Source organism: Protopterus annectens, chromosome 1.part1 (genome assembly GCF_019279795.1).
Source record: "Protopterus annectens isolate FY-2018-M chromosome 1.part1, PAN1.0, whole genome shotgun sequence".
Taxonomy (NCBI): Eukaryota; Metazoa; Chordata; order Ceratodontiformes; family Protopteridae; genus Protopterus; species Protopterus annectens.
The window spans coordinates 1987633675-1987661081 of NC_056726.1; the positions used below are offsets into that span (position 1 = coordinate 1987633675).

At 39.9% G+C, this 27407-nt stretch overlaps 1 protein-coding gene across 1 annotated transcript in view; it reads left to right on the top strand.

The window, feature by feature from the left end:
* The window catches only part of LOC122816787 (dynein axonemal heavy chain 8-like), a 9517065-nt gene that overhangs the window by 2892142 nt on the left and 6597516 nt on the right, over positions 1-27407 (top strand). The window contains 1 exon segment of the mRNA XM_044089814.1: positions 9826-9964. Coding sequence (XP_043945749.1) covers positions 9826-9964 — 139 coding nt within the window.

The window sequence follows — 27407 nt, forward strand, 5'->3', positions numbered from 1 at the left end:
GGTTTAATTCCTCATTGAGTTCGTGGAGCACACAGCCGGGGACACCATCAGGTCCCATGGATGCTGTGTTTTTGGAGAGAGCAGTTCTCACTTGGGCGTTGGAGATGTTTGGGGGCTGCAATATAGATATCTCTCCTTTTGGGGGGCAGGGGGGGGGAGAAGTTTGCACTGAACCTGTCAGCCAGTATGTTGGCAATGTCTGTAGGATCAGTAATCTTCACATCATTTTGAACTAGTTCTGAGCATATCTGGGAGTTTCCTCCCAGGTTTCTAACAGCTAAAGAAGGCCTTATGATTGTCTTTTGAGTCTTTAGCTATTTTTCTCTCAAAATTTGCTTTGGATGATTTTATGAGAGCTCTTAGTTTTTCACTTATAGTGATCAAGGGTGTCTTACCTTTAAGGATTTTGCTCTATCTTGTAGTAGCTTCCTCCTTTGTTGTAGAGTTTGTTTATGGCTGGGGTCCACCAGAGTGGACGCTTGCCTTTGGTACAAAGAGTCTTTGTTTTGCTTGGGATTGTATCCATCTGCAGGTGCTGGTAGAAGGCATTTGTAAGTGATTCAGCGGCTTGAGTACTGTTTTCCGCTCGGGGCCTTAAAGGAGACCACACTAGTCTTTAGAAGTGTGAAGTCGGCTAGTTCTTTACTGTGGTCTTTTATTTTCAGGTGGGGTGGGATGAGGACCTCCAGCGAGATTAGTTTGTGATCTGATCTCACCAGTGAGGGGTATAGTGTTGAACATTGTGCTCCCATGTTCGTGATGATGAGATCAAGTATGTTTTCTCCTCTTGTGGGGATGGTGACTAGTTGTTCCATGGCATTTGAGTTTATGAATTCCAGGAACATTTGGGCTAGGTGTTTGGGCTTGAGTAGTGTTCCCAGTCTATATTAGGGTAATTGAAGTCACCTAGTATGATGGTGTTTGGTGATACATTTATCCTCTAGTGTTTCAGGAAGGCCATGTGAGGTTCCTGAGTTTGTGAGGGTGGCCTGTAACATGCTACAATTTGCAGAGCAGTCTTGCCTATGGTTAATTGCACCTGGATGGTCTCCGATGCATCACCAGTCTTGAGGTGTGGGTGTCTTTGATGAATATGGATACCCCCTCCTTTCTTGGTATTGTCCGCATTTTGGGGCGGGAACGCATGATAAGAGGTAAAACCTGATAGTTCTGGGGTGCTCTCAGGAGCCTTGAACCAGGTTTCTGTCACTGCACAGACATCGATGTTCTCCATACTGAGAAGGGCCTCAAGTGCATTTTGAGATTTAGACTTCTGGCATTGAGCAGCATTACCCTTAGTTTTTTTTTTGTGTTGGTAGGTTTAGAATTTGAGCCTTGCCTAAAAAGGCACTATGGGGTGGCAAGAGCCTTTGCCAATATCCGGAATCCCAGGGTGACAGGTGCAAGCCGCCCAAGCAGCTGGCTTGTCCAGCATGTCATCCCAGGCAGACAGACATTGATCCGCTTTGAATGACACCAGAGTTTAAGCCAATTGTTAAAGCTGACCATCTTATCTCTGTATTGTGGCATCATTCTTGGTGAAGGTAGGATACTGCTCAAGGTCAGGGTCATACCTGCCTGGGCTACATAATCAGAGAGCTCCTCAATGTCTCTTTTCATGTAGTCCAAGGATCGCCTCAGGTCGTTTACACCAGCGTGGACAATGAATGAGTCATATTTGTACCTGCTGTTGAGAGACCTGAGTGCTTATGTGGCGGATTCTAGCCCGACAGGCAGCTTACTGTGACCTTCTCCTTACTCAGTCTGGTGAGCGGAACGACAGTGTGTCTGACTATGGAGTCACCAATGACTAGTGTGTCTGGCATTGTGTTTGGCCTTAAGGGCTGTGACTGTTTGACACTCTGACTGTGAGGTCTATGTGTTGCAGGTGTTGTGTTCTGAGGTGGTGGTTGTTTGGGTGTCTGCTTTGGTGGCCTCTGCTTTTTTGGTAGATTTTTGATCAGAGCCAGTATGTCTTTGTGTGTTTATGTGTATGATTTGAGGTTGTGATGGTACTATGTGAGACTGGGTCTATAGTGTGTGTGTAACCTTCTCCTCCTGACTGGTCTTGCCAGTCCTATGTTGAGAGAGCTCAGCCTCCAGTTTGGCATAGTTGCATCTCTCGCATGTATTTGTGTTTTGTGGGAGGAGGAGAGGGTTGTCTGTGTACATGAGGCAATTGTAACATTGCCTCAATATTCCCAGGTTCACCAGCTGAGCAGGAGAGGACACTAGCAACTGATCCCTCGACATGCTAGAAGGACTAGACAAAAACTTTAAAAGAGATTCCGGGGACGGAGTGACCGAGAAATGGGGGTTTGCCTTTTGGGGTGCTATCTATAAGAGTGCCGTATCAAGGTAATAAGTACTGTAGGAGCAAGTGCTAGGTTTAACAGATAGAGAAAAGTCTACTTGGAGTCAAGTAGAGATGATCTTTTAGGTATTAGAGAAAGTGCTAGTAACAGGGATGCTTAAAGGTAAGATTGAAAAGAATGCACTCTGCAGTGTGCACTAGAGAAGTTAGATATGAAAGTAGGTAGCTTGAGTTTTACCAGTTTAAAAGTTAAGGTTTAGTGGAGAGTTACTATTTTTAAAACAGCAAGATGGACTGAAAGGGTGGTTACTTTTGTATTTTGGTACTATGAAATACTGTAGGATGGCCAATAAATTTAAATAATTGAAGGGTGGATTTCAAAAGTGATGGTTTTGTGATTACTCACATAAGCCAGTGAAAGTAGAGAGAAATGAGATATATGGTCAGATTAACATAAGAGGCGGGCAACTAGAAAGACAGTGGTATTTAACAAGACAACTTAAATGGGTGAGAGGGAGGGGAAAAATTCTGCCTGACTCAGAACAGAGAGAGCTGTGGTCTCTTTTGAAGTTTTAATATGCTGTTAAACAGAATGCAAGCAAAACACAAGGTAAAGAAAACAAACTACAGTATTCAAAATATAGAAAGGCAATACAGAAATACAAAAAATAACAGCAAACTAACCTTTCCTTCACAGCAAAGTGTAGCAGAGTCTGGATGAGCCTTTCTGGTAAAGCTGACCAGACACCTACAACAGCTGGAGAGGCCACAAAAGTACCTCACAAAAAGTATCCTAGGCCTTAAACACATGTCCTACATGGACAGACTTAAGAAACTTCAGCTGCTCTCAGTCTCTTATCGTCTACTTAGAGGTGGTCTCTGCCTGACTTGCAAAGCCATGTCTGATCCAGCCCTACTTGAAATGCTACACCTAAAGAAATTCCAGGCCCCCCATGCCACACGCTCCAGAGATCACAACTGCATCACCATAATTAACAGAACATGTTGGAGGGACAGTTTCATCTCCCAAAGACTGCCCATACTCTGGAATAAGCTTCACATTCATGTCAAGCAGAGCACCTCACTGTCCTTCTTCAAGAGAAATCTTGACGAGCGGATGGGTAACAGAAAGTTCACTCCGGGATCATTCCAGTTGCCCTACTGGATAAGGGTACTGTGAACTAACGTTGGGTGTCACGGTGGCTGGGCAATATTTTTGGGCTAGGCTTGTAAAGGTTCCAGGGCCATTAGCCTAGTACACACCTATGAACCTATGAAAAGGTTTTGGTTCCAAAGATCTCAGGGTTCTTTCCAGGAATCACAGGGAGACTTTTCCTTCAGAGGCAGAGGTGAAAAACTGTGCAATTGGCAGACACCACCCTTGTGGCAGAGGGGTCCCATGAACCAGGGGTCTCAAGATACCTTCTTGGACAGGCCAAATCAGTGGTCCTGAAGGATTGCCCCACTGCTCATCTCTGGAAACAGTTGGGAGACATCTTTCTCTACATCCAACAGCCTGGGAAGCCATCAGAAATGACCGTTTTGTGTTAAACATAATATCCAGAGGCTATGCCATACCCTTTTTCCAAAATCCCCCTCCATCCAAGTCACTCCTTGATGTTCCACCCAGTCAGAGGATGGCTGCAACCTTAGAAATTTCAAAGCTGCTCACAAAAACAGTCATCCAGACCACCCCCTAAGACCATTTCAGATCAGGCATCTATTCCAGGTTCTTTTTAGTGCCCAAGAAGACTGTGGACCTCAGACCCATTATGGATCTGACAAACCTGAACAAGTCCGTTCCCTCTTCAAAGTTCCAAAATGGTCACAATTCAGTCCATTCTGCCCTTCCTGTAGAAGGACAACTGGATATGCTCCATAGACCTTCAGGATGTGCACTATCACATCAAAATGAACAAGCACTCCAGAAGGTATCTCCACTTCTGGCTGGGAGCCAATCATTACCAGTTCAGAGTACCACCTTTTCTTTCACCACAGCCCCCCAGGGTGTTCACCAAATGCATGGCAGTAGTGACAGCTCACCTGAGACTGCAAGGATTCTGTTTATTTCCCTCTCTGGACAATTGGCTCCTCACTGCTCCCACCAGGCATCGACTCTTCCTAGCCAGGGATTACCTACTTCAACTAGCCTCAATCTTGAGCATATCCATCAACCTAAAGAAATCTCATCTACACCCGGTACAGTTGATAGACTTCATCAGGGCCCTTCTGGACACCATACAGTGCTTAGCTCCCCCCCCCCCCGACAGGATCTCCACACTCCAAGTCCATGTCAAAGAAATTCTAGACATTCCTACGCCTCCAGCTTGTCTTGTTCTAAGAGCATTGAGTTCCCTGGCTGTCTCTTATTCCAACAGCTCGTGTCCACATGGGAGTTCGTCAGTGGACTCCAGCAGTTCAGTGGTCCCTCCTTTATTATCCTCTAAACCATCCAGTCAGACTGTCTCAAGTATGCAAGGAATCTCTTCTCTGGTGGTTTCAATCACATATTCTAGAACAAGGTCATCCCTTTATCCTTCCTCCCCCAGAGGCCACAGTGACCATGGACGCTCGGGTTAGGGTGGCATTACCTGGGTCAGACATCCAAGGAACCTGGCCCTCTTTAGAGACCAACTTGCATATAAACATTCTAGAGATGAGAGTGGTGCTCCTAACATTGCAAGCTCTTCATACCTCTCTTCCTTCAGGAACCATTGCAGTTCAGACAGACAACATGTTCGTTGTTTGGTACATCAGCAGACAGGAAGGAACCAAGTCCTATCCTTTATATCGAGAGGCTGTGGCAATGGGCGATCTCCTCCAACTGCTTTCTAGTGGCAATGCACATTCCCGAGAAGTCAAACATTCTAGCAGACAAGTTCAGCAGGACCATTCTGATGCCTCACTAGTGATCTCTGAACCCTTCAGTGGCAAACATGATCTTCAAGAAATGGGGTTAGTCTTGCTGCGTTCTCTTCATGTCTCCCTCTAACACCAAATGCAGTGAGTTTTTTTTTGCCCTGGTCCCTCCTCAGGGAAAGTCACCAACAGATGCTATAGTCCATGTTTGGCCTCCCAGTCTGCTTTATGCTTACATCCTCTCTTCATCTCATTCCCAAATTTCTTCAGAAATCTCAGAGGTTGAAGAGTAAAGTAATCCTCATTACTCCCTTTTGGCCTCGACAAGTGTGGTTTCTCTTCCTTTGGGCTCAGCTAGTATGTCCATCATGGACTCTGGATCCCATTCTGAACCTTCTCTACTATTCTTCAGGACGTCTTCATCTGGATCTATCGGCCTGAAATTGACCTCTTGGATGCGCCAATTCCATTGATGACTAGAAATACCGGGCTTTCATCCCCAGTTAAAGAAGCTTTAATGGCAGTACATAAAGCTTCCACTAGGAAAGTATATAACAGCAGGTGGGAGAGATTTTCCATTTGGACTCACCAAAACCACCTGGATCCTTTTAAGGGCTCCCTTTCCTGCAGTTTTAGATTTTTTTAATGTCCATTTTTTTATAACGGAGCTAGTTTTTGTACTGTGAAGGTGCAACTGGCAGCTATGTCATGCTTTCATGTTGGAGAACATTCATTACCTTTGGCCTCGTCCAAGTTGTGCAAAACTTTCCTTAAGGGCACCTTTCTTCTTTGTCCTTCCATTAATGATCCCAGTCCTCCATGGGACCTTGCCATATTCTTGCAAGCATTGGCTGCACCTCCCCTTGAACCAGCAGCAAAGGTTAATTTGAAACTTTTGTCATGGAAAATTGCTTTCTTAGTAGCTATCACTTCAGCTAAAAGAGTGACTGAACTTCAAGCATTATCTATTAAGCCACCCTATTTTGGTCTTTCACAAAGATAAAGTGACGTTGCATACCAACCCTTCTTTCCTGCCCAAGGTTGCTTCTGAGGCTAATCTTGACCAGGATGGCAATCTTCCAGTTTTCTTTGCCAATTTCCAAAACAAAGGAGAATGCAAACTCTATATGCTAGATGTGCATTAGGAATTACGTTTTTATTTGGATAAGACTAAACATTTCAGAAAGTCTGACCAGGTTTTTATTTCATATTCGAAGACTAAATTTGGGAGATCAGTTTCTAAAATTAGTCTGGCAAATCAGACTGCAAGCTGCATTTCACTGGTTTACTCTGTTAGAGGAATACTATTACCTCTAATCATCAAAGTTCATTCCACAAGGTCAGTATCCACTTCCGCTGCTTTCTCGTCTAGAGTTCGTATTGATGATATTTGCTCTGCAGCTACTTGGTCAAATTCACATACTTTCATATCTCATTACAAATTGGACATTATATCCAGAAACAGGGCCTCTTTTGGTTTTGCTGTGCTCTAGAATATCCTCCCATAAGGGCCTGCCAAGAGTTATGTAGCTGAGGCTTCTGTCCCACAGGTAAAGATCAAATGAAAACCAACAACTTCAGATAAGGAAGTTATGTACTTATCATACCATTCCATCTGAGCTGTTGCTTTTTCATTTGTCTTCAACCTTCCCTCCATCTATCCCCCTTCCAAATTCTACTTTTCTGGAGACCTGACGGATGTTGTTTTGGTCACTCCTGTATCCATTTTGAGCTCCTGAAGTACTTGTGTTCTTTTCTATTCAGAGACATAGTTTTTTCCTTGTATATGAATATAGTTATCTTGTCAACAGCAACTTGATCTGAGGGACGAAGGGAGAGCAGGGTATTATGGATAGGGGAGGAGCTCAGATTTTTCGGATCCTAGAGCTATAATATATAGCTGAGTTGGATATATTGGGTCCGAACCCACAGCTTGACAACCAATGAAAAAGCAACAACTCAGATGGAACGTTATGGTACATACATAACTTCTTTTTCCTTTGGCAAGATGCCATATGAGAATTCTTCAATGGACCCTGCCAGCTCAGTGGTCCATCCTGTACCAGCCTTTGTCAACCCAGATCAAAATAACTCAGGCATACAAAAGGTATCTCAAGTGGTGGATTTGGTCAGAACAGATTTTACAGGGCCTCCCTTTCATGCTCCCACATCCTAAGGCCATTGTGACCACGGACACATCCCAGTGTGGGTGGGCGCACTTCTTTGGAAAGATAGTCCAAGGCACCTGGTCCCCACAAAAGGCCAGCACACATAGTGTACTAAAAATGAGTGCAGTTCTCCTAACATTGTAGACCTTCCAGGACTGTGTCCCTTCAGGGACTATTGCACTTCAGATGGACAGTGTCTAAGTACTCTGGTACAGCAACAAACAAGGAGGCACCAGATCTTACCCCTTATGTCGGGAAGCTCTGAGTGTGAGAAAGTGGATGATCTCATCCAATCAATTTCTGATAGCAAAGCACATTCCAGGGAAATCCAATGTGATAGCAGAAAAATTGAGTAAGTCCATCCTATTGCCTTACTAGTGATCTCTCAGCAAGTAAATTGCAGAGATGCTACAAATCCCCTTAGCAACAAGTGCAGCAGGTTTTTTGCCCTGATCCTCCCCCCAGGGAAGTCACCGAGAGATGCCTTCTTCCATGATTGGCCCCCTGGTCTCTTCTTTGTTTACTCACCAATTCATCTAATCCCCAAGTTTCTTCAGAAGGCATCTCTTTTGAAGAGCACAGTAGTCCTCATTGTCTCTTACTGGCCTTGTCAGATTTGGTTCCCCTTCCTTTGTCCTCATCTGTTTCACCCTCCTTTGATCCTGGATTAAATTCCAGACCTTCTGTCTCAACCGCTAGTCATGATTGAGCTGGACATTTTGGGCCTAAAGTTGACCGCATGGTTTCTCCAATTCCATTCATAATTAGACATCCCAGGCTCTCCTCCCCTGTCCATCACATTCTTTTGTCTTCCCACAAAGCTTCCACTATTAAGTTTTGTAAAAGTAAATGGAACATATTTGTATTTTGGACACAGCAGGAAGACATTGGCCCCTTTTCAGTGACAACATCCAAAGTTCTTGAATTTTTGGCTGCTATTTTTAATAAAGGGGCTAGTTCCTCAATGGTTAAAGTAGAATTAGCTGCCATTTCTAATTTTCATATAGGAGTTGACAATTCTTCCTTAGCTTCCTCACGACTTAGTAAGACATTTATAAAAGGAACCTTTTTACTGAGACCCCTCTGACTCTCTGACTCTATCAGCATTTGAGCAAGCTGCAAGTTGTGAATTAAAGTTTGCAACTTTGAAAACTATACTGTTGGTAGCCATAACATCGGCTAGGAGAGTTTCAGAACTTCACACTTTATCTTCTAAACCTCCTTATTTATTTTTTCATAAAGGCAGGGTGTCCTTACGAACCAGTCCAGATCTAACTTTATCAGTCTCTGAATCTGCCAGTTCTTTCCAAATTTATTGAACAAAGGGGAATACGTTTTATACTTGTGGGACATTCACAGGCAATTACGTTTCTATCTGCATAGAACTGACAAATTCAGAAAATCAGATCAATTATTTCTCTCTCTTTAAGAATCAAGACTGGGAAAGTCAGTTACCAAAGTAACTTTAGCTAAGTGGCTAACTGATTGCATTTCTTTTGTCGACAACAAATTGGGTTTGTCTTTGCCAAGAACCTTAATGGCTCATTCAACCAGATCCATGGCAAACTCTTCAGTATTTATATCCAGATCATCAGTGGACGATATTGGCACTGCAGATACTTGGGCTAATCCTCATACTTTTATTACTCATTACAAAGTTGATCTGGTCTCAAGGGGAAGAGCATCCTTTGGCTCAGCAGTACTCAGGAATATCCTTTCTTAGAGACCACCCAGAATTCAGGTAGCTGTGGACTGTGTCCCACATGTTGAGGAACAAATGAAAATTGACAACATCAGATAAAAAAGTTATGTACTCGCCATAATGTTCCATTTGTGTTGTCCATTTTCATTCTTTCTCAACATCCTTCTCTCCATACTCCTACCTTTTATTAATGACTTCTGGAAGAATGAGAAGGTACTATGGGAACCAAAGTACCTGTTGTTTGAGCTCCAGGTAGCGGTTTCTCATATACCCATTATTTCTTGTATTGTTATTTAACAATAAATTGCAGAAAACAAGATCTGTGGTATGGAGGGGGACTACAGCATTATGGGTAAGGGAGAAGCTTGAGACTTTGTAGTATCTATGAGCTGTAAAAAGTGGTCGAGTCGGATCTGAGGATCGGATCCAATCCCACATGTTGAGGAAGAATGAAAATGGATAATGCTGATGGAATGTTATGGTGAGTGCATAACTTCTTTTTTATATGAAATCTGCTCAAGGTGACTAACTGGGAATGTGGAAGGTGTCCTGAAACTTTGTAAGCTGGTCACCTGCTTTATCCTTAGCAGGATATAACCCATACAGCTTATACTACTGCATCAGTGATTATTCAAACTTCTACTGTTACTGTAAATTTGTTTACAGAACTGTGCTGTCCTTGATTTTGTATACAAAAAGCAGTCATTCCATTTACTTCTGTTTGACAGCTGTAATTTACAAGTCATACATCTGCTACTACAGATCTCTTTTTATTTCAACAGGTACACAGTAGACAGATAGCCTATATTTTAGATCACAAAAGTCATCGTGTAGAAGAGGCTGTTAAAGAGCTGATATCCTTATTTCGATCAGTACATGAAGCAGTGGAGCTTAAGAAGATAAATCCTCCTGAGATACCAGGTATGCATAAAATGTCATTTATTGAAAACATATGCAGTTTATTAAAATGAATTTATTTTATACATACAAGGTGTGCATTTTTTCATCTAGTGACACTGCAGTGAAATAAGTTAAATAATTCTGTAAAGAAAAAGACAGCTTACTTATTTTCAACAAAATGTGCATTCTTTAATTGGTGATAGCAAGATGTGACTTTTTTGGCATGGAGTTACTTCTGTAGATAACTGATGAGATTTTCATGTCACCTATCGTCAGCTTGGCAATATTGTCCATTTTTCTTGCTTAGAGGCATGCAGTCCACCAGCTGGTACATCACATGGCATTATGATATAGGCTAGGAAAACGTGCCTGCCCCCACCCCCCCAATACTTATTTGTCTGTGGTGCTCACACATTTAAGACCTTAATCATTACTTTTATTATAAAAAAAGTCCCATGCAGAATGCCGTGAAAACTATATTATTTGTAAGCAGTCTTTTGGCTGCTAGTCTTCAAGCCAGGATCTACACTAGCACTGTTTCTGCTTACTGGTTTAAACTTTGATGTCAGGCATTGGCAGCAGTCCTAATATTTCAACCAGATGACCTAGAGAAAGAAAGGAAAGCAAATTTGAAGGTATGTAAGAATGCAAAGCCTTCATTTATAAAATGTATTGTTGGTATCACTGCTATTATTATTATTACTATCTAACACAGCAACAAGAAAAATATAATTATTACATGTGATTTTAATGGTTTGCCTATGAGAATGCGAAGCACTATCTTTCAGCTTACATGGTGAGCCGAAAAACTGTTAAAAAAAAATCTTTTTTGCAGGGGGACAAGCCCCCCTGCATCCCCCACACCCCCAAACTTATATATACCAACTCTTTGGTTGCACAGCAGTGAAGAAAAGGGGGAAACCCTGAAAAAGTACTACCAGCTTGCACAACAGATTACTCAGCAATGAAACTCACACTGATGAAACAGTTGCAATACAGACATATGATAGCAGAGTCAGTTATGACTTGTATATATGCTTACTTTAATATCTACATGTTAAAGCCCATTAATTTAGAAATCTTAGACTACCACACTGAACAACTGACACAACTGTCCAAGCAACCTACCAGACCCAACCTTTTGACCAAAAAGTACTTCCTCACTGAAGTCGTTTGTCATCATCTCTAGTAGCCCAAACACCATCTCCAACATCGCAATTTACTCATCCTCATTTAGTGATCATTGCTTTCTCCATTTTATTCCCAGCTCTCAAAGCAAAACCAGAATTAATCTCTTTCAGCTCTATATCAATGCCAATGGTGCAAAGTTATCTTCAACTCTCTCTTCCCTTGACTGCAACCCTATGATACAAATGTGATACGAAAGACTTTTACTTTGAGTGAATGAGAGATTGACTTCTGCCTCAATATAGAGAACTGAGTGAAAGGGTTAATTTAGTTATTTTCTATTAAATAGAATTATTTTAAAACTTGTTTATCATCTAGTCTATGTGACTAAAAGACACTTGTTTATTACATTCGTTTAAATTTCTAGCAGTTTGATAAGACACTTGTTTATTAGTCTACATGACTAAAAGACACTTGTTTATTACATTCTTTCACATTTTTAGAAGTCTGATAAGGTACTTGTTAGTTACATTCTTTTATATTTTTCTCAAGGGAAATTACAAAGTCTTAGGGGTTGCCAGGCTTGACTGAACATTCTGGAATGGGTGGCCAACATCTCTGGTCTGTTCTGGAAAGTCTTTGTTGATCCCTAAAGGTTAAGTTCCCAGGAAGACTGGTAAACAGCTAGGGTATAAAAACCAGGACTCCCTGTCGGTTGGTTGAAGCCTCATCTGTGGAGTGGACCCACTGTCCTGGACGTTCCCGATAGTGTCCTACCTGACTGCAGTGGGACTTCCCGGTCAAAGTGTGGGCTAGGATGAAGTCTCTTACATTACTGGTGATGTATTAACTTTTTTCTTTCCCTTTTACTCTTTTTTTTTTTTTTTTTTTCAATAATTTTTATTTTTATTTTTACATTAATAAATGTCACAAATAAAAAACATCTTACAACATGACCGTGTGCATATATATACATATATACACATACATACATACATATACATACATACACATATATATATATATATATATATATATATATATATATATATATATATATATATATATATATATATATATATATATATATATACATATACATACCCATACATACACACATATACACATGTTATACAGGATATAGGTCGTACAACATATCTATTTACACTATGTACATAGATGCTTTCATTGTTAATTCCACAGTTATATAGACAGTATATACATTCGTAATATCCAAGTTATTATTTAATATCTGAACTTGTGTGTGTTCTTTGGTTCCATTATAGTGTATTTCTAAGTTGCTGTGTGATGAATTATGCTAATATGATATTAAAGGTTTGTTCCCAAATTTCTCTGGATTTCATGTTTTTGTTTCTTTTATCTATTACTATTTTATGAGCTAAAAGGTGTTGTATAGCTACTTATTTAAAACCCTCCCAAGAGATATTTATCGTATCTAGCCATTTAAAAGCTATATACAGTTTCATTAGTAGGAAAATTGTTAAAAGTGTATTTGCTTGTTTTCTTGGGATGTTGGGTGGGAGAATGTGTAACAGAGTGAATTCCCAAGTTAATGTTGATGTTTGATAACCCGTTTTTTGTAATTGTACCTTGAGAGAGTTCCAGAGTTTATAGACACATTTACACCTCCAAAATACATGGATTAAGTCAGCTATCTGGTCCTTACAGTGTGGACAGAAAGGTGATTTTGATGTGTTAAATCTGTGTAGGATTGCAGGTGTAAAATAAGCATTATTATTGATCATGAGCTGAGTGTATGCTAACTTTTTGAGGGGTAAAATCTTCAGTGTTAGATTGATTGCCTGGCTTATTTGCTGATCATCTATGGATGGTTTAATTTTTCTCCAGTAGTTAGAGAAGAGGAGGTCCTTCTGGTATTTGATTTCATTTATCATTTTATATGAATTGGTAATAGTTTTCTTTGTTGTGATAATAGTTTTCCAAAGCCTGCTACAAGTTTCTATGTCACTATTGGTCATAGTAACATTTTGGAGATAACTGGAACACAGTTCTTTGATCCCTTTTACTCTTTTTAATGTTAATACTTGTCTGACATAGCAGTATAGCTGGTTTGATATTAATATTAATGTTTGTCTGACTTAGAAGTATAACTGGCTTGATATTACTATTAATGATTGCCTGGAACAGAAGTGTAAGAGAGTATTGTCTAATAAAGCTTTGTTCATTGTAGTGAAAATGATTTGTCTTGATTATTTTTGTCCTGTTAAAAAACTGTGTTTAGGCAATACATTTTCTTGGCACAGCGAGCAGGGTTTGAAATGTTTAAGAGAAAGTTTATAAGTGTAAATGCATTCATTGTTTTGATCAGTATGTACAAAAGTATAAACCTTCAATTGAACTACAGAGACAGATATCCTTGCTTTTGTTTAAAACTGTGTTAAATCATGCTTAAATTTACAGATTGTAGACAGCTGGCATGTTTCAGCCCTACTGCTTGCAGTAGAATGTTTTTAACAGAGATAAGAAATTATCAGAGCTTAATAAAAAACACATGCCACTGTTAAAGAAACATGACATATGGGTTAGAAAGTATATGCAAACTGTTTTAGACATTTTGCCTAGAGCTGATGTTGCTATATAAATGGATGCTACAAAATGTACAGTAGTGAACACAGATGACACTTGTAAAGATTTGAATGAAGTTTGCGCAAATGTACAAAATTAAAAAAAAAATTGGTTATGACAGAAATATGCAGATTTATGGGTTAAAGATGAAATAAATTCCAGTTCAGCTGACACAGCTAAAGTACTCAGAAAGACATATTGGGTGTGGCCAGTTAGAAAAAAAAGAGTGACAATACACATTTATGTTGTGTATGGTATACCAGAACTAACAGTTAAGTTGCATGAATACAGTTTTTTGGGGATTTAACAAGTGTAACAGCTTCATATAGCTCCATACTAACAAAGGAATATGTTAGGATTTAAAGCGTTAAAAATTACAGCAGCTAGCAGTTCAAAGTGTAACAGCTCTGTACTTGGTATGGATATGTCATTAGAGTTACCTACAAAGTTATTAGAGTATTTTAATATTATAGTTCTGACAGGATGCTTGAATAGGAAGAGCATGACATTGAAGATATTTTTAAACATTTGTAGTGATGTGTGCCAAAAAAAATCAATTTGCTACTAAAAACGTTATTAGCTTGATATCTAATGGGTGATATGATCAGTTTCATTACTTCATTCAGTGTAGTTACAGGAACTAAGGCACCGCCATATTTGCTGCTAAAGAGGAAATTTGAATTACACCTTTTTGTGCATTTATTTTTACTGTTTGAAACTTAAACTGAATGCTTTGACTCACAAAAATGAAAACTCAGTATTGGGGAACCAGTAGTTCGATACTGTAAGCCAAGTTCATGATTCATTTTTGCTATTGCATAAATAACTTATTAGCACTTTATCGGATTTTCTTAGTAATATGTGGTTTTGCCTGATTTCCATCCTTTAAGCAATACATGTGCTTGGCAAACAGTAACCATTTACTATGTATGCATACATGTAATAATGTTCACTAGCTTTGTAAGATAACATTTTTGTAGTGGTAAATGAGTATTTTAGTATTACAGTTTCTGACAATGAAGAAGCATTAAGATTTTTTCTCTTGGTACCTTAAATATGCAACACTTGAAAAAATGCCAGGAAATGCAATTATTTTATAACAAGTAGAGATGACTGCACTGAAACAAGCACTTTGTTTCAGTATCATTTTTACTTAGCTTATCTTGTAAGAAGGCATTTTCACATGATAGAACAAAATCCATAAAAGGGAAGTTACCCCTTATCATTATTAGTAAAAAAATACGAGCACTCATAAAATCAACTAAGGCCAGTTTTGAGAGAAAAATTGCCATGGATTCAAAGGACAATCATAAGGCCTTTTTCAGCTATGTTAGGAACCTGGGTGGAAACTCCCAAATATGCTCAGAATTAGTCCAAAATGATACAAAAATCACTGAACCCACAGACATTGCCAACATACTGGCAGACAGGTTCAGTGCAAACTTCACCCCATCTCCCCTAAAGGAGAGATAACTATCCCAGCGGAGTGTAGCCTCCCAGACATCTCAAATGCGCAGGTGAAAGCTGCTCTCTCTAAAGCTAAAAACACAGCATCAATGGGACCGGATGGTGTCCCCGGCTGTGTGCTACACGAGCTAAATGAGGAATTAAACCCGCACATAAGGCAGCTGTTTAATCTCAGCCTTACCACAGGATACGTGCCCAAGGAGTGGCGACGGCAACTGTGGTCCCACTCCACAAAGGCGGTGCCTCTACGGACCCTGGTAATTACGCCCCATATGCTTAACAAGTCTAGTCTGCAAAGCTATGGAGAGGATCATAATGGAGCTCATAAACAAAGATATAGGGGACTTGCAGACATTGGACCCGACCCAGTTTGGCTTCGTCAAGGGCAGATCATGCCTTTTGAACTTGGTCGACTTCTTCGAAACAGTCACCAAGGCCATTGATGAGGGAAAGGCAGTCCATACAGCCTACCTTGTCCTTGCAAAGGCTTTCAACACAATACCCCACTCGGTGATTGTAGAAAAACTTACCAGCTTAAATGTAAACCCATATGTCACAAGATGGGTTGCAAACTGGCTTAAGGACAGAACCCACAGGGTTAGAGTTGCTGGCGCTATGTCAGACTCCAAGCCGGTCACAAGTGGTGTCCCACAGGGCTCGGTCCTTGGCCCCCTATTGTTCGGCATCTACTTCTCAGAAGTACAGGCCAACATGGGAGGACTTTGGCTGACAAAGTTTGCAGACGACTGCAAACTGGGCCATAGTGGAAAGTGCATCGGACACGGATATCCTTCAGAAGGGACTCACGGAAACAGATAGCTGGTGCCAGAGCCATGGCCTGAAGTTAAACGCCAAAAAATGTATAGTCAAACCCTTCGGGAAAAACAAGGTAACCCCAAGCTACCATATAGGTGGCAATCCACTAAGCACAGAAGAGGTTATCAGGGACCTGGGGACCCAGGTTGACAGTGGCCTTTCTTTTGACACTCACGTTGCTAAAGTGGTTAGAAAGACCTTCTGCATTGCCTACCTGATCATGAAGGGATTCACATCCAGATCTAGTGAGGTCATTGTTCCCCTGTACTCTTCACTTATCAGACCAATGATCAAGTACAATGCCCCTTTCGGGATGTATCTCACCCGACATCTGCAGCAATTGGAGAGACCCCAAAAGTTCCTCACCAAAAGCATAAAGGGACTCCAAAATCTGTCATATGCTGCCAGATTGAAGAAACTCCAGCGCTATTCAGTCGCATACCGTCTGCTCAGAGGTGACATGTGCCTGACATACAAGGCCATGTCCAACCCGGAATTAATGGACATGCTCCACCTCAAAAAATCCAAATCCAACAAAACCACTAGAGCAAGCGACTTAAACCTTAGCACGGATATAAATAGGACGTGCTGGAGGGATAGATTTATCACTCAGAGACTCCCTATGCTGTGGAATAAAATCCCGGTCCATGTGAGGCAGAGCACCTCGCTGGCTCTGTTCAAGAGAAATCTTGACCTGTGGATGGGAGATCGTAGGTTTACCCCGAGAATCATCTCTGTGTCACTGCTGGACAGAGGCAAACTAATGGGTACAGTATTTTTTCATATAAGGGGTGGCGTAAGCCACAAAACTTTGGGTTAGGCTTATAAATGCCTTAGGGCAGATAGCCTAGTATAAACCTATGAACCTATGATAGATATTTAACTATTTTCTGTTTACAGAATTGCTAAAAAATAGGCAAATAGAAAAAGGAGTATTTGCAAGGGACTCAGAAAAAGACAAAAAGGAGGCACATCAGTTTATTGGTTTATTTAGGTTCTGGAGACAATATATTCTGCAATTAAGTTGAATACTTTCTCCTTTGTATAAAGTAACCAGAGTGAAGTATGAATTTAATTGAGAGGATGAACAGCAACACTTTGAAAGGGCTAAACAAGCAATATGACAGGCCCTTGATTTATGACCTCTGCAGAAGGGAGAGGTACAATTTCATGTATCAATAAATGACCATTATGCTAACTGGAGTTTATGGCAGAAACAGGGTGCAAAATGAGTACCTTTAGGATTCTGGACTAGAAAGTTACCCAAAGCAGGGAGTAGGTATACTCCTTTTGAAAAACAACTGCCAGCTTGTTATTGGCTCTTGCAGGTACCGAACAAATAACCGTAGGATATGCTTTACTTTTAAGACCTGAGATTCCTATTATGCAATGGGTGATGAGTTCACCTAAGATGAACTGAATAGGACTTGTACAGGAAGCGGTACTTACGTATTATCGCAACCAGATTTTCGCGGTTGCGATAATAACATGCTAGCATGAAAACGAGTGGGGGAAACACCGCAAGCTGTTATTTGAAGTCCTTACTGATGAAAAGTAAATTTGGAAAACATTCAGGAAGAGAGAAACAATCATTTTAGTCTTCTTCCTGTTTTGTGTGCATTACACATGCACGCTTCAACTGTCTCAGATTTCTAGGGCAGTATAATTCATTATGTAACAGCGGAACGAGTTGATATGTTCTGCAGTAGTGAGTGTAAGCTGTTGGGTACACTAATATAGCAAGCCATGGGCACAGTTACATAAAAACAGAAACATTGCAATGTTCTTACTTGTTGAAGAAAAGTGAAGTGAATCATTATTTGGTGAGAGTAATTGCAGTCAGTAAGAGAGTAGCCCTGACAACTGAAGCCTCTGTGCACTTTACTGCCAGCTACATAACATGATGTCAGAAAAGTGCATACATAAACAGCGCCACTACGTTTTTCCTTTGTTTTAGGCGGGGTTATTAATAAAAATCTTCACTGTGAAAGAAAACACATTGACATCTTCACAGCATTAACAGAATACATGTAGACATCATGAAGCAACCGGCATTATCGCGAACGCCTTGTGGTGATAATACAGAGTGCTGGATATCTTACATATTCCCAGTGTAAGGAAAGCAATTTAATGCACAAAGCTTTGTGTACTTCAGCAGACAGAAACAGGAGGTAAAACATGAAAGAAAACACATTGCTTGACATCTTCATGGCATTTATGGTTAAATTTAAACATCGTGAAGCAACCAGTATTATCGCAAAAATCTGGTTGCGATAATACGTAAGTACCCAGGAAGCTAGTATAATAAAATGGAAATGGTACATTCAAGATCAAGCTAAGGTAGGCATAGGAGGGGTGGCTATGTTACGTGAAAAGATACCTCAAATATCTGTGCCTGATGAATTATAATCACAATTGCTAAATGAAACAATTTCAGTAATTGATTCTCCTGTTAAATGGGGGCAGCCTTTTGCCCAGCTATCATTAGAGCAGTGACAACATGCTTGCTTTACAGATGTATCAGCTAAATATGTAGGAAATAAGAGGTGCTGGAAAGCTGTATCTTATAATCCTACTACTAAGAAATGATTAATTACTACAGGTGATGGTAAGAGTTGTCAGCATGCTGAGCTTTATGCAGTTTTCAGGCTTTGAGGCAAGAGACACTAGAAACATGTCACGTTTAAACTAATTCTTGGTCAGTGGAAAATGGTTTTGCTACTTGGTTACCTACCTGGCAAAAAAAAAAGTGTAATATACATTCAAAGAAAGTCTAGGGAAAGGAAGTATGGCAGCATATGTGGAAAATGTTATTCCAAAGTGTTGTTACTGTATATCACATATATGCCCATTGTGCAACTGACTTTTTAGAATGTTGGTTTAATTCTGTTATAGACAAGCATACTAAAATTTGCTGTGGCAGATATTGAGAAAGAAAATGACCAAAATGCGACAGAGCAGTTTGGCATGGTGAAATGGGCTCATCAGAAATGTGGACATTTGGGAGAAAAAAAACACTTACAGGTGGGCACAAACGAGGGGACTTTCGATTTCTATTGATGTAATTAAAGCTGTTATATCACAATGCCCTATATGCCAGCACATACAATGTAGACCAATGCCACATATTGTGCAAGGACATTTAGGTGGGGGCAAGTTACCTGCACATATTTGGCAACTTGATTACATAGGACCATTACCTTTTAGCAAAAGATGTCAGTATGTATGTAAAGCAGTAGACACTTATTCAGGGTATCTGTTCACTTATCCATGTAAGAGAGCCATGCAGATAAACACTATAAGAACAACTGATTTGATTATTCTGTACTACAGTGTTCCCTTGCAGATGCAATGGCTACCCCAGAAGCAGTAGGCTTAGATTTACATGCATTACACATGTAAAGGTTAAAACCTAGAGACATTCAATTAATTAAAACCGGAATAGGGGTTCAGATATCTCCAGAACATTTTGGATGGATTGCTCCTTGTTCCAGATTAGTCCTGAAAAAAATAAATAATGAGAGGTGTAATTGATGCTGATTACCAGGGTGAAATTAAGGTAGTACTGCTAAATAATAGTGATTCTGATCTGTTGATACAAAAGGGAGAAAGACTTGCTCACTTGATTATTATGCCAATATATATGGGAACTGTAACAAAAGTTACAGCTCCTACTACGTAAGCTGTGAGAGGAGACAAAGGGTTTGATCTACAAATTTGAACAATGGGGCAAAAATCTGGATTCATTCACCAGATAAGCAGCCTGAGCAGGCTGAGCTATTGCAACTGGAAAGGATATTATTATCTTAGTGATGAAACCAGTGTTGTGTTTGCATTTTTACCTTAAATGAAGACAAGACACTTCTTCCTCTCTTTCAGTGGTATTTATTACACACGTGTGAGAGCCTACTGGAAAGTACCAGGAAGACTCCCTGAACAAAGGAATGTATAAGCTTATATGCTGGTGATATTGCTGACAGTACAAAAATATAAACTAGACCAATTAAAATAGTACAAAAGACAATTAACCAATCAGTGGTTTACCCATAGGCTTGAAGCAGTTCACATTACTACATCTCTAGGCAGAGAAAGAAAATCAGATACACTTTCATATAAGGCACATTTCCTGCCATCAGACAGGCTCTTGTTCTTCAGTACTTTTCCACTATTCACAGTTTACTTAATAGTTCATAGTTCAAATCAACACATACAGATTCTTCACATACTCAATCTCCTTTGAACACATGCTTTGACCATCCATATTCATTCTACAATCCCCTATTTGATGCTGTGTAAGCATCATCATTTAGTCTATCATACATTTGCCCTAGGTCTTACATAACCATGTGACTAGTTCCTTCAGCATTGTCACATATTTTAATTTCATCATCCATAACTGTAGGCATATAAAACTTTGGCACCTTTTTAGTAGTCTTGAAAGACATTAATTTCAAAATCAATGCTTTGATTAAAAACACAACAAGAAAAGCAATAAGAGCTAATACTGCAATTAATAAGATTAACTTTAAAAGTCCACCTCCCCAACCTGAAAACAGGTTAGTTAGCTATGCCCACGTTGAGTTATCGGCCTCCTTGGCCTTAGAGAGTTCGGAGACTCTCTGAATGAGTTTGAGATGACTTTCAGTTTCGTGCTGATTGTCAGGAATAAACGTACAGCACTCCTCCTGGATTAAAGCACAAGTTCTGCCTTTCGCCACCAGGGTGAAATCGAGAGCCATACGATTTTGGAGGACTACAGCTCTCATGGCAGTCAGTTCATCAGTCACTAGTTCTAAGGCAGAAAATGTGGCATTGCTTAATACCTCAAGCAATTTAGACAGTTTTCTCAGTTCCCAGATTGATTTTGCTGCTCCGTATGCTGGAATTATACCAGCCCATGATATGACATCATCACCCAAGTCCATATGAGACAGTCCTTTAGTGCCAGCATGAGCTAAGTCATGATGATAAATCCATGATGCATCAATTTGGCCTAACGGATTGCTAGGCTTTTTAACCTCTCATACATTCCGGATTTTCCCTTGGGGTAAGGCAGATGTATGTCGAATGGCTGGAACTAGATAACCTAAGAAACAGCTACCAGACCAGTTCTCCGGTAGCCATTTATAGGCCCTTCATCTGCATGTAAAACAACAGTCTTGTACCAAGGTGGTAACATTTGAAGAGTGGTCACTGCCCGTAGTTATGCCATGGAATATGGCCAGAAATACGATTTAACAAGAACCAAATAATGAGGCTTTTCTCAATATCAGCTGAATGGCATCAAATGAAACTCGACAGCCCGAGGCTAAGTGTTTTCCTTCTGTATAATTGCACTGGTATTCGATTGTCGTATTGCAGATACTTTGTCCCATTTTTCGAGTCCATTGATGTTGACTTGAGTAATTCCATCGGAAACACAGAGTGCCATTGCGACGGAGAGAAAGTTATAATGCAATTGATTTAATGGATGTAATGTTAGCAGTGTTGTCAAGTAGACTAGTCCATGTATCAATGATACTTAGTGGAGCCGCAGCCAATGACAATCCCCCATGCATGGAGGGAATAGAAGTGCATATCCAGCAGTTAGAGACATTGAATGTAGAAGCATAAACATATTTGATGGTTTGATAGGTGTTGAAAGGTGGGTGCCAAATGGCTCATTTGGCGTGATGCATTGATGGAGCAGGAAATAGAAATGGCCACAGCAAAAATAATAATACAACAAGAATGACCACCAAAACGATTGTCCAGTATTTGTGTGGAAATGGTGGTTGAGTCTGTGTAGTGTCAGAAGTTTGGAGTTTTCCAAAAGGGTAAATATTAGGCATTGTCAGGTACTGGAACAGTTCTGCTGCGAGTACGTGTAGCAATAGGAGGAGAATCTGGAGATGAAAAGGGTAAAGGCTGTTGATCTTCAGATGGCACAACTTTTTTGACGTGTGAAATGTGGATCCAAGTTGGAGATCCCTGCAGCCGCACTGCAGATGACATAGTTAGAAGAACCAGGAAGGGCCCCTTCCAGCGTGGCTGGAGTGCTGTTTTTCTAGAGAAAGATTTAACGTAGACCCAATCCCCTGGTTGCAAAGCGGATGCTAAAAAAGGATCAGGAAGATGTTGAGCAACTGCTACTTGTCAGTGGTGAAACTGTAAGAAAAAAACAAGAGATTTGCAATACAAAGGAACGTCATTGTCAAATACATCATAGTCAGAAAAAGGTGGTGGTGGTATCATGGGCATGCACAAAGGGCGACCCATGAGTATTTCATGTGGAGAAAGACCCTTAGTAGGATGCGGTTGTGACCACATAGAAAGTAAAGCTAGTGGTAAGGCCTGTACCCAAGTTAGGCCTGTTTCTGAAGTGATTTTAGCAAGTCTGGTTTTCAAGGTCTGATTCATACGTTCAATAATACCTAATGCCTGTGGTCTGTATGGACAATGAAATGTCATAGTAATGCCTAACATTGTACACAATGAATCAACTAACTTAGCAGTAAAATGTGTCCCTCGGTCAGAATATATTTGACAAGGAACACCAAAACGAGGTATCAATTCATAACACAACTTTTTTGCAACCGAAATAGCATCATTCTTAGCACATGGGCAGGCTTCTAACCATCCCGAAAAAATATCAACAATAGTCAAAACATATTTAAAACAAGCACAAGGTGGAAGTTCAATAAATTCCCATTGTAAGGCACAGAATGGTCCCATTAGTTTTGGTACAGGTTGAGCTGGAGCCAGAGTGCCCTTTGAAATGTTATGCTGTAAACAAATGGAGCATGTGCTCAAAAAATGTTGCACAGAAGCAGAAAATCCTGGGGCAAACCAATCCGTATGGATTTGTTTAATCAATGCTTGTACCCCAACATGAACTGGCAAATGGTACGCTTTTATAAGAGAATTTAACATGGATGTGGGGAAAATTAATCTGCCATCCGGGTGCTGCCAAATTGAATCGGAGCGTTGAAAACAATTGTGGGCCAGCCAAGTTTTTCTTTCTGATTCCGATGCTTCAGTTTGTAAAGCTTTCAATACAGTAGTGTCAAAAGTAAGTGTTTGTAAAATAGGCTGCAAAAATTTTCCCTGAACAGTATTCGAATGAGCAGCCTAGTCAGCTAAATTATTTCCCTTAGCTACTAGGGAGTCATTAGACTGGTGAGCTGCACACTTGACAACAGCAATTTTGGAAGGTAATAATAAGTCCTGCAAGAGGTGATATATAGGTAATTTTTTATTGGTGCCCCAGAGGATGTCAAAAACCCTCTTTCCTTCCATAGGGTACCATAATCATGAACAACACCATGGGCATAACGTGAATCAGTATAAATGGTAACAGATTTGTCTTTGGCCATTTTACATGCATGCGAAAGTGCCACTAATTCCGCGGCTTGTGCGGAAGTCCAGGCGGTAACTGTCCAGTTTGCAAAGCCTGAGATGGCGAGCAGACTGACCATGCAGCCTGTAGTTTGCCAAAAGTATTTCATAAACAGGATCCATCCACAAAAAGAACTAAATCAGGATTAAGCAATGGAACATCTTGCAAATCTAATCTAGGAGACAAAACAGTGCGCAGTCATGTGGTTCGCCCTCGTCACTAGTTGGAATTAATGAAGCAGGGCTTAGTGGTGGTCAACGTATAATTTGAATAGCGGGATTACTTAATAAACTTAACTCATATTTAGTGAGGCGAGCATTAGAAAGATATTGAGTCTTTGTTTTTAAAAGTAATGCTTGTACCGCATGAGGTACCGCTAATATAGTGTCATGCCCTAATGTCAGTGGTGCTGCCATATCTATCAAAACAGCAGCAGCTGCTACTGCACATAAACAGGATGGGTAGCCAGAAGCAACAGAGTCTAGCTGAGTACTGTAGTATGCTATAGGTCGATAGCCTCCTGTGTGTGCTTGCACCAGTAGGCCCAGGGCAGTTTTATTTCTTTCACAACAGAAGAAAACAAAGGGTTTAGAGTAATCTGGGATCCCCAGGGCAGGTGGGTTAATCAATGCCGTTTTAATAGCCTGAAAGGCGGTTTCATGTTCAGGGGATCAAGGCAAAGGGTCTGTGACCTCCTTTTTTAAGAGCTGTAACAGAGGAGCCGAAATTTCTGAAAAATTGGGCACCCACTGTCTACAATAACCTGCTAAGCCAAGGAATCCCCTGAGTTGTCTTTAAGTTACAGGGCGGGGAGCAGTCTGAATGGAGGTGATTCTGTTTGGAAGAATTTGACGTGAACCTGTGGAAATTACATGTCCCAGGTATTGTACCTTTTCTTGAGCAAACTGCAGTTTGGATTTATTTACCTTAAAACCTCGTTCGGCTAAAAATCTTAGAACTAGAAGCGAGTCTTCTATACAAGTCTGGGTATCGTGTGAGGCAAGAAGAATATCATCTACATACTGAACTAATACTGAACGTGGCGGTAATTGTAAATCCTGCAGTTGTCTATGCATCTCTCTGGAAAACAAGGTTGGAGATTCTACATACCCTTGAGGTAGTCGGGTCCTAGTGTACTGTTGGCCGTTATAAGTGAATGTAAACAAATACTATCTACATGTACTGGAATAGAGAAGAAAGCTGATGACATATCTATAACCATAAAACAACATGCTGTAGGTGGGATACAGCTCAAAATCGTAGCTGGGTTTGGTACGATTGGGAAAACAGGCAAGACAGCTTTATTGACTTCCCACAAGTCTTGCACAAATCTGTAAGCTTGTTTACCAGTAGAATTGGGGTATTACATGGACTTGTTGTAGGTACTATAGTTCCTTACAAATACAAAAAAATCAGTCTGTGGGAGACCGCAACCACTCGATTTATTATATTAACGTCAGTAAAATACAATATAACGTTTTCGTCAGCATAGATCGTTGACTTCATCAGATACATAGTGGATTGCCCTAACCAAACTTTTATACTGTGCTGCAATCAATTAAAACTTTCATTTAATTAAAATTTAAAGAAATACAACCAAGTTCACTATTTAAATACTATACAATCAGTATGCATATTAAAAATATATAAATAATACATTTAAAGTTTAAAAAAAAACTTATTTTATACAACCACCTGGAGCACCAATAATGTTATAAAATATTTATGTCAAAAGATAAAAAAGTTGCTTCCAAACCCCTTAATGTTTATTAAAAAATAATTTCACAACATACCAGCTTTCAATTTTAGAAATGGGGCAATAGATATAGTGTCATTTAGGCCAGGTATTTTGTTTGCTTCTAGGAGAATTTGCCAATAGGTTTCCCTATACTCTAATCTAATCTCACAGGGACCCCCTCTATTGTCTTGGAACATAGTCTCTAATACAAAAAATTCAAACCTGGCCTGATGGCATGTCAATGTTTGCCGAAACGGCATTATTGGGATTTTGTTTCTGTACTTCATAGGTATGTTCATATATCCTTCTCTTCAGGTGTCTCTCGGTTTTACCGACATAAAACCCTTGACATTTTTGACAAGTAGCTATATATATATATCAGCCCTTGACTATTGCAGTTGGAATAAGTTGTTGCCCTTATCCATCTATTTCTAGCTGCAATGTATATTTTATCAGTATGTGATATATATTTACATTGTGAACAGGCTCCACACCTATAAGTACCTTTACGTTGGTTGGAAAATCTGTTAACACAGGGTTCATATTCCAGTATACTCTTAATGTTGTTCCCTTTACGGAACACAGTTCTTACTGTTTTTCCTTTTAGATTACTAAGATCAGTGATGTCCCGAAAGCTTTCCCATTCTTTTTCTATTATTTTCCTAATAATACCAGAATTGGCACTGTATTCAGTAACAAAGGCTTTGTTAAACCCATTGGTGAAATCATGTTGCCCACCATCTCTCGTGGATTTTTCCACCTTACCTGTGCCCAAAATAGGTTTGTATTTGGTTTTCCTACCATCCATAGCTTCCTTATGGATACTTGAAATAAATTCCTAAGGGTATCCTCTCTCCTGAAACATCCCAGTAAGTTTTCAACATTCTTGTTGGTAATCCAAGTCATCAGAAGTCATACGTGATGACTTAACAAATTGGCCCTTAACTATGCCCTTCTTCTGATGTCTAGGATGAGAACTGTTGTAATGGATGTAACTATTGGAGAAGGTAGGTTTCCTATAGATAGAAGATTTGAAACCAGTATCCTGCACACTCAGGGATACATCCAAATAATTAACCCGCTGGGTATTGACCTGATAGGTGAAGGTCAAAAAATCAGTGGTGGAATTTAAATATTTCATAAACTCCTCTATTGAACTTGTCATACCTGTCCAAAAGATACAGATATCATCCAGAAACCTGGAATAAAATATCCAATTTTTGTTGTATTCACTGTTTAATATATACTTCTTCTCCCATACTGACAAAATAATGTCAGCATAGGTTAGGGCACATTTGGCACCCATGGCCACCCCTGATGTCTGTTTAAAGTATTCCCCAGAGAAATATATGAAATTATTGTGCAATACTAAATCCGCTAATTCCATGACAAGAAAGATGTTGTTGTCACTGGCTTGTGGCTTGTCTCATAGCTTCTTCTAACCAGTGTAGTCCCTTCTCATGCGGTATGACAGAAAAAAGGTCAACCACGTCTATGGTGAGAAATTGTAGATTAGGAACATTAAATTCAGGAATAATTTTGCATAAAAATTCCCACGAGTCCTTAAGTAGATGCTGCTCCCTACCCCACATTTGTTTAAACTTCCAGTCCAGGAACTTGGATAAGGAAGATATCTTAGATCCCTGGGCACAGACAACAGGCCTTAAAGGCGGATTTTCAACATCTTTATGAATTTTTGGTTCCCCGAATATTGCAGGTACCCTGGGATTCTCATTTTCAAGATATGTATATGTGCTGAAGTCTATTACCCCTTGATCAATTAAGTCCTTAATGGATAAATCTATTTTTTGTATGAAATATTAATCTCATTAATTGATACTGGTCTATAACGTATGTCATCATGTAAAATAGCATACATTTTACCTTCATACATTATTTTATCCATAAGGACTATGCCACCCCCTTTGTCTGGTTCCATGACTCTAATGTTGGGGTTGTGGCCTAATTCAAGGAGTAAATCGTGTTCAGCTCTTCCTAGATTCGGTACAAATCTATTATACCTATTTATATTTCTGATTTGTTTCTCAATTCTAATTTCAAGATTTCTCAACTGGGGGTGTATGGGCGGATTAGAAGTACTAGACCTAGTAGAGGTGGGGGTGTCTACATGTTGGATTTCAGATCCAAAAAGGTTTTCCAAATTAAGTTTTCTGATAAACATTTTGAGATCCATAATGACCTTAGTAGTATTACTATTACGTTGTGGAACATATTTAAAGCCCTTAGTGAATAAATCAAAAAATGTGTCCATGACCAAAAAGTCACTGCAATTATATATATGAAAACCTGCTCGACTAAGGACCCAAAAA